Consider the following 18,474-nt stretch of genomic DNA (forward strand, 5'->3'; position numbering starts at 1 on the left):
AGTACAGAGAAGTCAGCTGCCCAGCAACGGATACGGACCCTCTGCAGTGAGGAGAAATGACTGAGGACAGAAAGAGCTCAGAAACACGCCAGCAGCTTGGGACAAGTGCCTGGGCTTGGAATGGCACAAAGGAGAATCTTAGCCAGGTGTGATCAGCACATGTCTGTAAATCCTGTGCTCAGAGCAGACAAAGGAGGGCCAGCAGCTCTAGGCCAGGCTGTGAGATAGTAAATGTGAGGCCACTATGAGTCCACATCTCAACAGAAACAAACCCCATGGTCCTGAGCCTGAATGGAGTGGGGGGAGTAGAGTGCTGAACTTTCTTGTCTGCCACTTACTCGCTCTGTGACTTAGATTATTTCAATTCATACGAGCCTGGTTGCTTGTCTCTAAAGGACAGTGGCTGAATCAGAGGGCCTTCACTGTCCTTCCATAATGAAAGCCCTTGCAAGAGTAATTGGAATGCACTGGTAGGAACAGTGGGAGTTGAAATGACCCATGGGAGAAACCGAGAAACCATCCCGAAAACAAAAGAAAACCAAAACCTAGGCAGAAGGATCCCATGGATCCCATGTTCTTCCCACATCTATCAAAGAGCTCTAAAGCCACGCGACAATCTTCTACAGTACTGATGGGCTTCCAGGACATCATCAGGGAACCCAGAGGAGCTAACATTCATACACACTTCAAATGTCAGGAACTCTGCCAGGCACTTCACATGGAGCGACAGCTAAACGGTCAGTGTGCTTCCTCTCTGATGGGTTCTCCCATCCCTGGATGTGTAGGTAATAAGCAAATTACATCACAGTCAACCACTGAGGAGCATCAAGGATAAGGATTCTGTCAAATCTGTATTCCAAAGTCTCATAGAAATTTTGGACTAATAATCATGGGAGCAAAGCACAGAAAGCAATCTTTTGATAAACCCAGAAGGGCACTGAACAAGAGCAGAGGGGCTCAGATTCACCTCCCAATGCCTCCTCCACATGACAACTGCCTACAGCAGTCCACTTTTGAGTGTCACACTTCTTGTCTTGCATCCATTTGGGAGACTATATGGTACCGTGTCTCTAGATTTATATGTAAATTTAAATCCGTTCCATTATGTAATCTAGTATCAATCAAATGATAGCCCATATGTCTCTGACATATAAGAACATGAATGTGAGTGCCACCAGCAGCCTATGTGATTAGAAGTCACAATTCAGAAAAATCTGAGCTCTTAAAACGAAGTCTGGGGGTCTTGGCTCTCTCATCTCTGGTCATCCTCCTCTCTCACCTGAAGCCTGGGCAGGAAAAGTGGGACTGGAAACCTTGCTGCTGAGGCCTTCCCAAACCAGCACCTAAGGCAACAGTCCTGGAGCTCACATGTCATTTGTGATAACATTCATTCCAAATGACACACCTTTGGGCTTTTATAGTAAGTTTTCTTTTTACCTGATATTCAAAAAAAAACCACAAAACCTCACACATCACTTATAATGGGAAATCACAAATTTAACATGACTAACCAAGAATGTAAACAAATAAATACTTATTACATCATATCATTTCTTCCCACTAACATAACATATTTGTAGGATTTTTTTTTTAAGTAGAAACTTTTATGTATGTTTAGGCAAGTGTTCTGTAAATCTAAATAATTCTGAATTTGAGAGACTATATTCCATACAACTTGATAACTGAAACAGAATAATGAATTTTTAAATGGCAATAGTAATGATAATGAACATACTGGAAATAAAACCCACTCAGCTGATTAGGAAAAAAGGAAATATTTACAAGCCAAATCCTAATATCTGGTCAATTATGGTCATCTCTGAAAGCCTTTTAAGATAAAGTTTAGAGGGAGATAATGTCTTACATAAAAGTTGCTTTGACCATTGATAGCTAAGTACTTAAAAATCATTGTGGATGCAAGTATTTTTAAAATATTTTAATAATTTATGAAAGTATAGATTATAAATGATCTTTCTAGCTATCATCACTAGTTCAGGACTAATTAAAAGATAGACCATGATTTAAGGATAAGTTTTCTGGTTGAGGAATTAACTCAAGGATGGAGTGCTAGTCTATGAAGAACAAGGCATGAAAAAAAAAGGGGGGGAACCAAGAATGATTTTAGACCAGTAATTCTAGCTGAATTAATATGTACATATTCTTCATAAGGCTGCTTTCATTTTAAAGGCATTTCATTTAAAGTAGAATGATACTGTAATTTATAAGTATCAGAAAGTATAAACCTTGAACACATAAGAAAAAGCGGACATGGACGGGCATTTCCAGAAGCAATCTACTAAGAAGCAAACGGTTTAGTCTTGATTGTTAACACAGAAAATCGCAATTACACACACACACTAATGCAGTCATTCTAACCCGTCTTTACATTCTGTTTAAGTTAACCATGGACATTGAAACTCCTGCAAAAGAGACGAACAATTCTTTGCATAAATATTTTATGAACACTTATTCTACAACTTACAAAAAACTTAAGTTTGTGTGTGTGGTGTACACAGTGTGTGTGCAAGCACCTGTGCATGTCTGGGTGTCGGTCAGAGGCTGACACTGGGTGTGGCCCGACATCTTTCACCACCTTATATTGTCAGACAGGTATTCTCACTGGAGCTCACTGCCCCAGCTAGACCTGCTGGCAAAAAAGCCCGGGGCCCTTCTTTCACCATCTCCCCAGCATGGTTGCACCTGCTTTTTATGGGGGTTCTGAGGATCCCAACTCAGGCTGTCTCATTTGTTACCCACACACTGCAGCCCCTCTGCAACATTTAAAAACAAAACATTTTAGGGACAGTCTAGAAATTTGAATACGGCCTTTCTTGTAGTGGAGATTCTAGATTTATCTAATTTCTGCTAATTTAGCTAACTCTCTTACCTTAGCCAATAATACAGCTAAACATGGAATATCTTCATCTAAGGAGATATCAAAAATCTATTTGCAGTGTACTTTCAGGTGGCCCAGGCTGATTTTTAAAATGGTTGAGGGAAGCAGAGAGAAACAGGGAAGAAATGTGATGGAAAGTGGATGGAGGAGCAGTACTCTAATCTTGTAAACTGCACGAGTGCACAGACATACACACTCATTATGCCGTCTCTTAAATGTTCATACAGACTTACACATTGTTTGGAATAAGATTTTTTGGGAAAAGCCCACAGTTTCATATGATTCAGTACCACTTGTTTCAGCGACTGCTGGCCTGGATGTGACACCGAAGCCAGGACCCGCCTACCCACACTGCATTCTCCCAGCTGTCTCCATCAGTCTGAAAGGATTCCATTTATTTAAATGAGAGGGAAGTGCGGATTTACTTGGGCAGGAGACACAGAGAACAGCTTCAAAGTTTGGGAGTCTGCCTGTCACACAGATGCCACACAGGGTGAGGATGGGCTCTTTTGCCTGCTCCATTCTCTCCTACTGGCTGCCCGATGGCTATCTGTGGGGAAGACACCAGGAGCCTTGCGAGAGAGCTGGAGTGCAAAGACAAGATAAGAACTGTAGGGGAACCCCACATGGAAGGGACAAGGATCTCCCTGGGGTTTTCATTTGGATGGGTCTCCAGATAGGAGCAGGCAGGGAAGTGGGGGTGAGAAAGGCAACATTCCACAGGGCCCTTCTCTGTTCAGCTTTGAGGAATGGTAGTTTATAAAGCTACAACTGCACTGTTAATAAATATATTCTTCGTACTCGCTGTACCAAAGGAAAGCTGGAGAAGCAGCACTCTGAAACTGGGGTGGGAGGGGGGGAAATGTTAATTTTGGACCACAGAGAGCGATGCTCCAGGATGGTGTCTTTATGCAGATAAATGTGGGCACTTTGAAAAACTCCTGTTGTGAGAAAGTATTTTCCCCACTATCCAGAAGACAAAGAAAAACAATGAATGTTGACAATACTGTATTAGAAAGACACCCCTACCTAATTTGTTACCCGCCGATATATATATATATTCTTTTTAATTGACTCCAAGCCAGCATGTTGGCTCACACTATCTTACTCATGTGTCATTATCTCTTTGCCATGCACACAAGTCATTGCTGGGGATTTCAATGTGCGGTGAAGCTATGCTGAGATTCCAGATCTCAGTGGGGTTGGCATGAGAACCAGTCTCTTCAGTCACTGAGAAGACAATGTCCTAGGGGGACTGGAATTAGTCCTATTTTGCACCATTCAGGCCAAAATGCTACTTATCAGGAACCAAGTAATTGCTAGCTAATGGATATAGGGAGAGAAACATTACATTTCAAACTACACATCTCTTGGCTTACATGACAATCATAGATAAAAATCATGGAAAGCTTGACTATAAAGTGGGGGTAGCTTTTGAAGGAGGGGAAACAGCAAATGTGAGAAAGGCGAGTTACCTCATCTGACTGGGAGGGACTGATTCTGGGCATGGGCGACACTTGGGGCGTTTTCAACTGTGTGCTGTTGCCGTCTGGCAGGAGCTCCCGGTGCACCGTCTGGATGTGGTTCTGGAGTTCGCTTTCAGACTCAAACTTGACATTGCAGCTTGAACAGCGTGTCTTCAGTCCCCCTGCCTTGCCTTTGCCCTCCATGGCACTCAGGTTCTCATTCTGGCCCAAGCCAGGTCTGCTGGTACCAGGGGGGAGACTGAGGCCCGGGCTACTGCTCTTACTGAGATTCACACAACCGGCACACAGACCATATGGCAGGCCATTGATATCAAGTTTCACCAGATCTTGCTTGGAACGGAACTCTTTGAGGCAAGACGCGCACTTGTACAGTTTCTGAACGTGCTGGCCACGCCCAGTGGTCTGCACAGTGGACCCATTCCCTGTCTTCTGCATGTGGAAGGTCCCATGGATTTTGAGCTCCAAGGTGGAGGTGACAGTCTGCATGCACACCACACAGCGAAACCCAGTCAGGGAATTTCTCAGGTCAGGGTGCATCTGGCAGTGCTCCAGAAACTCCTCTTCGCTTTGTAGAGGCATCTTGCAAATGCGACAGTTTCCAGTATCCAGGCTCTTGCTGTGTGTGACTTTGTGTTCAGTGAGAGTCAAGAGGGAAGGGAAGCGCTCTCCACAGATGGGGCACATGTAGTGTTTGACAGGGCCCAGGTGGGTCTGCATGTGTTCACGGAGCCCGTTTTCGGAGAAGAAGGTTCGCGAGCAAACGTTGCACTTGTAATTCCCTTTAATGAGCTCTGCTTTCTTTTTCACGATGGCACTCTCTCCGGGTCTGATGTTGTGGTCCCGGAGCTGGTGGTTCTGCAGCAGAGTCTCCATGGTGTAGGCCGCCCCACAGATGTCGCAGCCGTACATGGGTTCGGAGCTGTCCACGTCCTCCTCACTCCCGTCGTGACTGTTATGGGACTCCTGGCTGTTGGTGAGCAAGGTCTGCAGCTCGGCCTCCTCCTTCTGCACTTGCTCTGAGGCCCCGTTGGTGCCGCAGTTGGGGGTCTTGGTCTCAAACACACAGTGCTTCTCTCGCAGGTGCTTCTCCAGCAGGATGACAGCGTGGAAGGCCTTGCTGCAGAACCTGCAGTTGTACTTCTTGCTGTGCGTGGTGATGTGGCACTGCAGCTCCACCTCCGTGCCGAAGGACTCCCCGCAGAAGATGCACTTGTGCACCTTGCCTTGGTTCTCCAGGTGGTTGTGCTTCACGTGCAGCTGCAGGTCGGTCTCATTGCGGAAGTCCCAGTTGCAGGACGTGCAGCGGTAGACCTTCTTCTCGTTGCTGTGCTTCACGGCCAAGTGCAGCTGGATGGAGACCTTGGAGTCGAACACCTCCTGGCAGAGGGTGCACCGGAAGAAGACAAAAGTGTGCATGTCCAGCAGGTGCTTCTGGAGGTCGTCCACTGAGGTGAACTGCTTGTCACAGCTCTCACAGATGTAGTAGGTTGAGGTGATCATGAAGTGGATGGTCACATGCTTTAGCAAGGACTCCTGGTTGGGGAATTCTTTATTACACTGAGGGCAGGTCAGTTTCGGCAGCACGGTGTCCAGATGGGTTTTGAGGTGAGTCTGAAAGCTGTCTAGGGATGTGTACTTAGCACCACACTGATTGCAGATATATTCTCCGGCAGAACGGGCAGGGCCACCTCCCACTGCCTGCATCATCTTAAGAGATGTCTGCTCTATGGCCACAGGCGACAAGGGGCTCAAGGCCCGGGATTTCTTCCCATTGTGAATATAATTCAGGGCCAAGGGAATGTTTTTATGATTCTCTTTAATATGCTTATTCAGCTTAAGAACACTGTTGAATATTGGCGAATTCGTACAATAGGAACAGGAATAGACTTCAACTACGGGTTCTTTTGGAGTTCCAAGCACAGGAGACCCAAACCGGGAGCCACTGAGGTCACAATGGACCTGTCTTATATGCTCTTCCAGAGAAGAGTCAGTGAGAAACCCCATGTAACAATGGGGACAAAAGAACGCATTGCTGTCCTTGGCGGCAGGGTTGGCAAACCCGTGAGAACAGCGGATATGCTCTTGAAGGGTGTTGAGGTCATTGACAACTTCAGAACAGAAGTTGCACTGGTAAACGATGGCAGGCATGGCCGAAACAATCAGGCCTGGGTCCTGAGCTTCGTGCACTTGTTTAAGATGTTCATTTAGGTTATAGAGTGAGGGCAAGACCTCCAAGCAATACTGACAGATATGGGCCTGCTCTGGCTTATCTAAATGCATAGTTTTCAAGTGGATCTGCAGAACTGCCAGGCTTGAAAACAACTGCTTGTTGCAGTAGATGCAGCTGTAGGTAACTTTCGCTTGTTTACTGGAGGGCCCCGTCATGTCAGCGGGCTGTTGCGCGGCTCGCTTCCTCCCTCGGCTCTTCGGGATTGGTGGGGCGGCCTCCACCATAGTTGAGCTGTCCACTGAGAGGTTGGAATCTGGAGTCGTGCTGGACACAGAGGTATACCCCACGGTGACCAGGGAAGGGCTGTTGCTGTGATTGCAGGACTCTGGTTGCTGGTGACTGTCCATGTGGCTGTACAGCTCCTCAACAGTGAGGAAGCTCTCTGAGCAGATGCTACATGAGTTCTTCTTCTCGCCTCCATGCACCTGCTCTATGTGGTTCATAAGGGAGGTCTCCTCCACAAACAGCTCATGGCAGTACATGCACTGGAGGGCTGCTCGGTCCTCATTTGGGGAGCACTCTGGGTGGCACTCTGCAATGTGCTTCTGGAGGTCCTCTGGGAAGTCAAAGCCTTCCTCGCACTGGCTGCACTTTTGAGTGTCCTTCATCTTCCAGTCCTCCATCCTGGAGCCAGACTGGGAGCCGTCCTTGTTCCGCTCATGAACCTGCATGTGTCCGTGCAAGGAACTAGAGGATAGGAACCCGCGGCGACAAATGGCACATTTATATGGCTTGTTGGACGTGTGAGTCTTTAAGTGGATCTTCAGGTGATCGCTTCTGGAGAAGGCCGCGTCGCATTCGCTGCAGTGGTACTTCTTGTCCCCCGTGTGGAGCTTTATGTGGCGGTCGCGGCTGCGCTTGTGTTTGAACAGCCGACTGCAGTAGGTGCATTTGAAGGGCAGCTTGTCGCTGTGGCTCTGTTCATGGTGCTTTAGGTAGCTGAGGCGGCTAAATGACTTGTCACAGAACTGGCACGGGTACGGCAGTCCAGGGCCACCTTCTTCCTCGCCGAAATCACAGCCTTCTCCATGGCTGGGGGAAGTCTGGTCCTTACTGGAAGGTGAGGAGGCTGGCCAAGAGCAGGTGGGGTCGTCCTCAACGTCAACTCCATCTGCAAAGAGAGGCAATTTATCACTACACACACTGAGAACTCAAGAGGAAGTCATTCACACCGTTTCCCTGAACACATACTCCGGCCATCTTAAACCTTTCTACAGGAAGGAAGAGCAAGCATTTGAGTAAGACATTTTCGAATCTGAGTCCAAGCTTTAATTCTTCATTTACTTTTTTCTGGTTTGTAAAATATAAAAAGATATTAAATAGTTCTATGTCTAAATTACCCCGTTATTACTTTTATCATTTTTCCTTAGAAGTGAGGCATATATTACACATTGACAATTTTATTAAAATGCAGATTTTAATATATTTAATGTTTCTTTTGTATTCACTCTAAAATGATTTGCATATTCTGTGAGCATGTGAAGAAGCAAATGAAAAGAGGAAATATTACAGGAGTGATTTAAAATTAATGCAGTCAACCCAGATGTCTAATATTTAATAAAAAATTCCCTCTGCATTTTGCTTGTTTTTCTATAAAAAGGCAATTCTGAAGACCAAAACTCTTTTATGGGGTTCTTATTGATACAGACCTTATTGCTTTCAGCAAAAAATATTAAAAAGTAAGCACATGAAAGGAGACAGAAAACACAATAATAATTATGTCTTGTGTAATGAAAGACAACCAGGTTTTCTTCAATAACTGAAAGATTCAGAAACCATAGGCCAAAAAGTGGATTATTAAATGTTAGAAGGCACTGCTAGATATTACATACAGCTAGGATCAGCCAGGATCAAGGAAAAAAAAAATGAAGAGTTTCAGTAGAACCAGATTGTAATCGTGTGTTTTGTTGGGAAAGTTCAAGAGGTGGGCCACCATTTCTTCCTTCTGCAAAAAGCATCAGCGGCCTGGACTTCCTTAGCTAAACAGGACCTGCACTTTGAGGTGAGCAGAGACAAAGCAACTTGTGAAAAACTGGAAACAGGAAAAGTGATAAATGATTATGGTAAACGCTGAGAGATTTATGTGTAACAAAGAGCAGACAAACAAGGCTGCCTGCAGATCAAGCTTAGCACGGTATGCGTGAAGGAACTCAACCTTAGATTTACATTAGGTGGTGTTTTTTGGTTACTTGGTGTTCTCCTTTTTTTTTTCCTGAGGTTTCCCTAACATCCAAGTGAAAAAAACGCAACCTTCTCAAAACAGTTGTAAACGCTGTTTTGCTTTTTACAATAATTTCTCACTCAAGGTCAGAAGTTTTAAAAGTGTTGAAAATCCAAAAGACAATATTTTCCAAAGTTCAGGAAATGCAAGGGCTGGGAGATGGGCGTGACAGCATTTCTGTTACAAATATAGATAGGTTCTGGAAGTCACCGGTGAGAACAGAATCCAGGTAGCTAAATGCCTCGGCACTGAGGCTCACACACGAGCAGCAACATGAAGAACATGAAAGCAGAAGCGGGCGGGCATTGTAGAATGGATTCCATGTCTGCTTTCTTTAAGGTAACAAGATTTTAGTAGATTGTCAGCCTCCTCCTTATCCACAGGAAACAGATGAGGATCGTTCCTTTCCTGCATGGAGAAACTGATGACAAGGCCATCTCACTATCGATGCCAGATGGCAGCACTCTCCCCCTTAGAAAACAACCAAACACCATTCCTGGATCCCTGCCCACTGCAACAAAGCACGTTGAAAACCTCATGATTTGGTCTCCTCATTTATAGGACTCCACGGCCTCTCCCGCTTCCAGATTAGGACAGGGTTTCATAGAGGCAGGTAAGAGTTATAGGGACACACAGAGAAACTCTACTCGTGATGTAGTACATGTGGAGGCAATTATCAAAAACTAAACCAAAAGCAAACAAACAAGCAATCAAACAAATAAAAAATCAAAGCGACAACAGCACAAACAACAGAACAGAGATTTAGTTTTCCCTTAAGATACGTGCACTTGGTATCCTTGAAAGAACCCAAAATTTCTACAGATTCTTCCAATTGAAAACATTAATAAATTCACTCTGCAGTCTGGGTTAAAAATCGTGCCATACTTCACATTTGTCTTTTACATTTAAATCCTGCTGCTTTATTTTTAAATATTTTCAAACACATCATCTCATTTGCACATTTGGAGAAAACAGTGAATAAGACTTCGCTGTGCTTCCAGACTGCTATGAAATGAACTAGTAAGCCTGAAATTCTAGCAAGCCAATTTATCATTAAGTCCTAGACTATGTGTGGGTGTGATGTATCATTATTACAGATGTATGAAGAATCACTGGGCAATGGGCCACTATAAAAATAAAGTCTACAATTCCTGACACCAGGTATGTATGAAGAATTGCGAGGCAATGAGCCATAACTACAAAGAAAGAAAAGGGAGTATAATCCTTAACACCATGTTTAAATCAGGTTCTTGTCTGGGTCCATGCTAGACTCCACCTCTTATGTAAGTGTTCTTTCAAGCTTAAAATTTCATTAACATGTTGAGGAGATGAACTTAGGATAGGGTATTTGACTGGAATTCAGAGTGCTGGAAAGCTTTTCTGCCCTGGCTCATCCCTGCCTCTTGACCCCCTAGCCGAAGGGGACAAACACCCACAAAGTTCATACATCTCAGGACAGGGGAATGGACTGAGCAGAGGGGAAACTTGGAGGTGCAAATATTGTTTTTTAGAGAGAGGAATAAATATGAGAACAGAAGCTGCTTCCAAAAGGTTGATTTCTGCTTTACCATCACGATGGCAGAAAGTTCACTGGCCAGTACTAGAAACATGCAGTTAAAGAAGCTAGAAACTAACCCCCCAGGGCCTGGTCCATGTCCCTGTGGTGTCCTGTCCTCTCAAGACTTGTCTGGTGGACTGTGTCTGCCATTCTATCTCTGAGGTCTACCTGATTCTTCCAGAACTGCCTATAACTGGTACTTAAGCCATGCAAAGGAATGCTTCCATTGCCAGCAAAGAATTGGGAGTTCATTGTCTGACACATGGAAAAATCTATGGTGGATTCTTCCAAACTCCAGATTCAGAATCAACTTGAACGTTCTCCAGGCTGCCACCAACTGTCGTTCTGTGTTCTGGCAACTGGCAGGCATTTCAATACGAGGCATTTTGACATCCATGTTAAATTTCAGACCTTGGAATCAGTCGCTTCACACTCCTTGACTCTCAGAGAGCTAAGGCAAGATCTTCTAGTGAGGGAAGAAAGTTTGCTGGGGCCACTCTGTGGCCTAGAAGGCTATTTAAAGATGCAAATGTGTGTGCATAGTTAGTGCAGATGTTTGCCTACAGCGACTGCACTTGTTGAGTTTCACCATTTCCATAAAGCACATTAAAACAAGTGTGTGAACACTCTGAGATGAAAGTCTGCGGCACTCCTGAGACTTTCCGTGGAAAGTAGAGCCGCCTGACTTTTCTCCAAGCAGACAGGAATGCCCATGATTCAGCAGCCTGAGTAAATAAAAGAGGTCCTTATTTCCTAATTTTGCTGGCTGGCCACACTGCTGTGGCCTCTGAGCAGCTGCCAAAGGGGATGTGGGGCTGGAGCTACACCCAGCCGCTGAAGGCCTGTCTTTGTTAGCCAGCCAGGCTTTCCCGACCATCTTCTGGCATCAAAACGGCCATATCCTGCAAGGAAGACCTCCACCTCAGGCTCAATGACTCTACAGGCCGCCTCAGAGGACAGAATACCAGATTCTGCCTGGTCTGTGTTGAGGGTGGACAGCTGGAAACTCAGTTAGCAGCAGAGCAACACCTGTTCCATCATATTATGGGCAAAAGTGCTTACCAACAGAACAGCAAAGTCAAGCTCCGACCTACACCACAGTGAAAAGGACCAGAGCACAAAGTATCTTTGTGGTGTGGGCCTTCAACCCTCACACAGCAACCTGGAAGATGCAAGCAAAGACGGAGGTGATTTTGTCCCAGCCATTGCAGACAGAGCCACAGGCATGCTTGGCAGGGCCACCCTGTTATCCGAAGGAGCAAGGTAGTCTAAGGGCCTGCCATTGTGGAAGAGAAGCAGAGGTTTCCAGATACTGTTCATCTTCCAAATCTAGTAAACGCAGCCAGAAATAAAAATAATGGGCCGAAAGAAAGAGGATGGGGATCAGTTCAGGAGAGTCAGGAGCGTGGCCCAGTCTTGTTTCATACCATTAAGCAGGTCTTGGTGGGGCCAGAAGCCAAGCCTGTCGGGGTCAACTCCATCATTATAGACAATTTGGAATTTTTTAGAAGAAATTAAAGTTACAAAATGCATTGGATCACTCTCCATGTTAAAGAAATTAGGGAGCTAGATAGATGCCTCAGTGAGTACAGCATCTGCAGCCCAAGCCTGAGGGTCTAAATTCACCCCTAGTACCGCACTGCTAACAAATGGACAAATATACAAGATGGCTACGGTTGTCTACACATGTAATCCCAGTGATGGGAGGTGGAGGCAGAGGGATCCTGGAGCTTGCAGACCAGCAGGCTGAACCAAATCCATGCACACCAGGTCCAGTGAAAAACTATTTCTACTTCAGCAAATGAGGCAGATGGCAACTGAGGAACAGTCAAGGTCAACCCCTGACTTCCACATGTGTGCATACCCACACCTACCCACACACATTAAAGAAATGACACACATCTAAGAAATTCTAGAAATTAGGACAAGCGACTGACTAACTTGCGTGATACCCAGCTCTTCCCAGGCCTGGGTTAGTGAGAAGCCAGCCCCCCATCTCTCTCTAAGACCAAGTTCCTTCAGTTTAAGCAGAGTCCCCTTGGAACATATCATTAAGGTCTGGGTACCATGGTGTGCAAGTGTGTAAGGAAACCAGGTTAACACAGAAGAGCTTTAGAGAAAAGTTAGTCTTCATGTGTGAGAAAGTGAAGGAATATTGACAGGCCTGGTCCATCTCTGTGCCAGGTGCCATGACTCAGAAGAACAGAGAGTCAGGAGTCTGGAGTTTTATTTTGAGCTTCATAACAGACTTTGAGAGTGACCTGGCCAAGTCATTTAATCTGCCCCTACCTAAGTATTTTACCTGCAATATGAAGATAATAATTCTCACTACTTACCCTCCAGGGTGTTACAAAGATTAGTGACTGTTTCTGGAGCACCTTGTCGCTGCTCGAAGAAAAGCTGTGCATGTGAGAGATTGAGACGGGTGCCATGTGCTCCTTCCCTTCCAAATGGCCACACACTTACATCAACACATTTTCCTACCTCCTTTTCTTTAATAGAACCCCTGGAATACAAGTTCTAAAGGGTGGCCCAATAGAAATCTATAATGCCTGAAGCATTCACAGTAGTGTATACAGCCAGCAAGAAAACAAAACATGAATAGTTGGCAATATCTTAAAAATTAATGGAGCATAAATCCATGCTTTATTCTAAGCATTAAATTATCATACACAGGATATAATCTTGGGTCTTTAAAGATAGGTAACCTTGGAACAAGAACGTACGTTACTATGTAATTCTGAAGCTGAGGATATAATTTTGAAATTACCTCCCTTCCCTTTCAAGCAAAAGCAATCCAGCCATGGCATTATTTAACATCATAATAAGTTAATTGAACATATTCCTTTTGCAAGTATTGAGCAATAGGCTAAAACGTTAAGACCAAAGCTGATTTCTAGGTTTGTCCTGCTTTATTTCTACATTTGATTCATTATGTCTGCCAGCTGTCTACTTCAGTGGGCTTGAACTTTCCCCATTCATTAGTTACCAGAATCACCTTAACACGAGCTGGGACTCCTGAGGGAAACATACGGGTGCACAGGAATGCCAGTGGCTGAGGCGCCATTGAAGCAGCACAGGAATTTAAACTGTGTTTAACAGACAGGTGACAAGGGTGCTTGTGTATCTTCCCATGCTATCATGCTAACAAATTTACATCATTTTCAAAGCCACCAAGACAAATTGTGCAATGCATTTTTACAGCAATGATTGAAATTCCCAAAGGATGAGGTCATTCTAAATAAACTATTTTGCATTCTCAAATAACAACTTCCTTTCATTCTTGAATGGAATGTCCAAAGTTATGGAAAAACTGCAGCTTTAATAATATTTAGTGTGTGTGTGTGTGTGTGTGTGTGTGTGTGTGTGTGTGTGTATTTGCTTTGTCTCTTTTTAAAATCAACAGCTCCGCACTAAATCCACTCCTATACCATATAATGTATTTAACTGACTGAAAATGAATACTCTTTACAGGGTGTTCAAAAGAGAAATGTGAGCTTTAAAATTATTTATTATTCACAGGTGCTTTAAAAGTCTGTAATACCCAAATGGTTCTGGAAGGGCCACTTAAATGCATGAACAGGTTGTAGGGAAGGGTGGTTACCCACTAATGTCAGGAGTGGTGGGGGCTGGGCCTGCTGCAGACTTTACCTTAGTCTTAAGATGGATTCCAGATATGAGAACTTCGGGGTTATTCTTTTTCCTTTTTAGTTTTATTACACCCTAATAAAAAAAAAGTGACTCATTTCCCCCCTACCAACCCTTTAGCACTCCTGATGATCGAGTGCAGGAGATAAGAAGTTACAGGGTCTTTGCTCTTCTTGGGCGATCCTGGACCTTCACAGCCTCACGGTGTTTGGAAGGCAATTTGCATCGCGTGTGCAGCAAGGACCACAAACGCTTTGCTTGCCATTGCTTAAAGTTCATCTGAACAGACGGCGCTTGATGAATTCCATCTTCCCGAGCCAAATTAAACAGTGAACAGTGCATTCTTAAGTAGTTCACACTCAGACTCCACCTCTCAAACAAGGAAAAAGCTGACACAAAACCAGTTCAAGAAAAGTCCTCGTCTCATGGAAACCAAGGCGGGTGCTGCTGAAGCCAGACAGAAGGAAAAGTAGTTTCCAATTATGCCGGTTTGGGGAGGAGGGAGCCTGAGAACTGTTTTGCTTTTCCTATCTTTTGGCTCCCTTAAAACTATATGTCACTAATGATAAGCACCAACTTCTTGGCGTTCAGTAATAGGCAGCCGTGTGTTGCACATCTGTTCACAGTACTGGAGTGAGTGCATTCCTTAAGCTGTTTAACATGTTTATCTTTGCTTTGATAATGACAGGCATCACAAAGTATTTCTCCCTAGTCTCTATTCTTTTTCTTTTACTAATTGTGGTGTGTGTGTGTGTGTGTGTGTGTTGTGTAATCACACGTGCGGTTGTACACATATGTTTGTACATGTGGAAGACAGAGGTCAAACTTGGGTGGCCTTCCCTGGGACAACATCTACTTTGTTCCCCTTTTTAAATTTTTGAGACAGGGTTTCCCACTGGCCTGGAACTGGCAGATTCAACTTAGCTGGCTGGACAGTAAGCCCCGGGGATCCGCCCACCTCTGACCCCTGTGTTTTTGGATTATAAGTGCATACCATGGGGCCCAGGTTCTGAGAATCGGACTCAGGCCTTGCTCTTGCTTACCAAGCAAGTGCTCTACCTACTGAGCTGCCAGCCTGTAACATTTATTAGTCACTACATATTCTTATGTTTACATAGGACCCCCCCCCCTTAGCATGAATAACGCCTCAAAACAGCTACTTGTTGCTGTTCGTTCATTTGTTAAATTAAAATGCGTTAAACACCATGCATGGGTGTTTGGGGTTGACATATAATATCAGTATAATACCAGAAAAGCTTCAGTCTACCTCACTGGTAGTCTTCTAAGAAACAAATCCGACATCTGAGCTAAGATACAAATGAGCAGAATTAATACTGCTAGGGGCGCAGGAGTCACCCTTCAGTGACAATGAGAAGAGGGAAGGAGTGAGACATCACAATTGTTGCTTTCCTCATGGTGAGACTTCAATCATTTTAAGTGGCTTAAATGTCTACATGACACAATTTTTTTTAAATGAGTAAAAATTCTCAAATAAAACCTCTGAATGTGACTTACAGATTTCCTAAAAGCTAAAGTGCACTGTTAGTGCACTTCACTTCACGACTGTGCACACCAGCAAGGTATGACTAATTCATCCTGTAACAGAACTGTGTACACTGGCAAGGTGTGACTAATTCACTACTGTAACAGAAGCCCCACAACAGAACAGTGTGCATCAGAGTCATGAGCCGCATGCCAAGTGCCAGGACTACTCTAATCCTTAAGGCAAACTCTGTTTCAAAACTCCTTGCACTAGTATGAATTATGGCTTAGCAAGCCTGAAGGCAGCAGCTATGTCCTGTAGGAATAGCCAATAGGATTCACAGGGCCCCCAATGTATAGTAATATAACATAATGACTCTGGGGGGGGTGCATATGCACCCACATGACTACACATGGAAACCAGAGGCCAACCTTGGGTGTTATTCTTCAGGAGTCATCCTTCATGTTTTGTTGTTATTTTTGTCGTTGAGACAGGGCCTTTCACTAGGACACGAGGTTTACCAGGCCCCTGAAGCCCAGAGAATCCCTGGATCTCATTCTCCCCAGAGCCAGGATTACAAGCATGTGCTGTCATACCCAGCTACTTATATGAGTGCTTTGTGGGAGGCTTGGGTCCTCAGGATTGCCCAGCCAGCACTTCCCACCCGGCCTACCTCCTCACCTAACCTGGGGATTTGTAACTTAACCTCTTCACCAAAAACCTAAACTGAAGAGGAGTCTTTCATAGAAAACCAAGTTTGAAATGGCTTCCTTAGGGAATGATGGGTCTTAGAGAGTCATGCCTCATTCCACCAGGTTCACTGCTTCTTGGGGACCTGTCATAAATCAATAGGATTTCTGATAAAGAATCAAATTTCATTTCAGAGTGCCTAGCATTGACTGTTCTGTCATGCTCAACAACACTTCCCGGGTTTTGTCTCAACTCCAAAGGCTGAAGGCTAAGCTGGAAACTTCGGGTCACAGGGACTTAAGAGAGTACAGCAGTGTGTCCTCTGCCCTGAAATTTACCTGTATGGTATCCACAGCAGCAGTAAAAACCAACTTGAATTTTTGGCAGTTTGAAAAAGGCCACTCTGTGTACTTCACTGCAGACAAGGCCACTGGAGAATACAAAAGTGTTGAAAGGCTAAAATTTAATTAATGAACAATTAGCACCCCCTGTGGATTCATTGTGCAGTAAAGTGATAAATAGGGTTTGTTAATGTAGAAAAAGCTGTTAGAGAGATTGGGGGGGGGGGGGCATATTGCCACAGTGATTCATTTACTATTGCAAGCCAACTGACCTGCATGTTCTCGATTCTGACATTCCTGTGCCAAATATGGCATAGGAAGGTTTAGGATCTGTGGTAAACAATCAGTTTTAATTTTATGAAGGCACAGACTTCCTCAGGCACAGTCATGTAACTTCAACTCCGGGAACCTGTGTTTTACCCTGCTTTTCTTGCATTTTATGAGGATGCTGTATGCTACTGTGGTATGAACAACTTAAGGTACTTCAGATGGTGATCTTGAAACTTTGTGTCAGAAAGGGTTTATAGAAAGGCCAAGCCGCAGAGCTTCCTCAGAAGAAAGGATTCCCACAACATCCCAACAGAATTGAGAAACTGGAATTGCAAAGGGAGAGTAGCTTCCAAGCAGCACTGACAGAGGGTAAAGAGCTCCTTCAGTGCAGATGAGATGGGTTTAAATACGTGTGTCTATAAGTGGCACGCCCTGCAAACAAACGACAGAGTTGCTTCCTGAAAACAACTTCAGTCGGGTTACAAAAACAACACTACCTAGATCATATATAATATTACATAACTTTAGAGGGTAATAATTTATTTTATATATTTAGTCATATATTAATATAACATTATCAAAATTTATTTATAATTTATTCATTAATATTTTATTTATTAATGCTTGTTAAATATTACTGCTAATGTTTCTTTATTTATATTAATATTCTATTATACAAAATATGAATGGAGCTATTCTGAAAATAAGTCTTCCAAAGTTCAAGATGATAGATTTTTCACAGACTCTTCTCACTTTTGGCTCCTCTGTCTCTTCCCTGGAACCAGGACCTTAGGATGACTAGGATAATAAGGTTCATTCACCAGTTAAAATTACAGAACCATGTGTGTGCACAGGAATGTTGTTACCAGTTGAAACCACAGAACCTACTATATGCACATACATGTACTCACCAGTTAAAATCCACAGCACCCTGTGTGTAAACACACCAGCATGTTCATCTGTTCATCCAGCGTTCACTAAATGCTCAACATCAAGCATGTAATTTATGCCAAAGCCATTTTTCAAACATTTTAGATATTTCTCATTACAAGATTTAAGTACAGTAATTCACCACTTAATGTATCTAACTATCTCTGTAAAAATATTTTAATGAAATACTTCTTTAGGAGACAATGTTATTTTCATAATATGTTTACTTATCTTTAATTTATATATAATTATCTGTATTACATCATTTATATATGTACATAATCATTTTAAAATTTTTATATGTATACACATGTATATACACATATATATTAACATTAAATATCTTGCTAAAAATTCTAATACCAATTACAGTTAGCCCTCAGAGTTCTCATGATTCTTTTATATTACAGCATTTACTCTGTCCACACCTAAAACAGTTTAAAACAAGGGAATACCTAAGAAGATAACCACAGCCATTGTGGTCCCTATACTGAAACAGTAGCAAAACTGGCTCCTGTCAAGGAGGATAAAGACCCCTCTGTACTTGTCTCAAGATGACATGTAGACACCTGGTCCTCTGGCACCCAACATATGTTGACAGTCGCATGTACTAAGGTCCATTGAAATATGAGGGGGTTAAATATGATTTAAATATGAGAAAAGAGGTTCTCCTCAGATGACAATAGTGTGATAAGAATCCTCTTACCAGTCACCTGAGTC

General features: G+C 43.6%; 1 protein-coding gene across 4 annotated transcripts in view; it reads right to left on the reverse strand.

The window, feature by feature from the left end:
• Positions 1-18,474, reverse strand: part of Znf521 (zinc finger protein 521) — a 285,109-nt gene that overhangs the window by 151,867 nt on the left and 114,768 nt on the right. For all 4 annotated transcript variants that reach the window (XM_036205083.1, XM_036205082.1, XM_036205081.1 and 1 more), the window contains one exon: positions 4,372-7,724. In XM_036205083.1, coding sequence (XP_036060976.1) covers positions 4,372-7,284 — 2,913 coding nt within the window. In that variant the 5' untranslated portion in view covers positions 7,285-7,724. The remainder of the gene's footprint in view (positions 1-4,371; positions 7,725-18,474) is intronic.

This window comes from Onychomys torridus, chromosome 13 (assembly GCF_903995425.1).
Source record: "Onychomys torridus chromosome 13, mOncTor1.1, whole genome shotgun sequence".
NCBI classification, from domain to species: domain Eukaryota; kingdom Metazoa; phylum Chordata; class Mammalia; order Rodentia; family Cricetidae; genus Onychomys; species Onychomys torridus.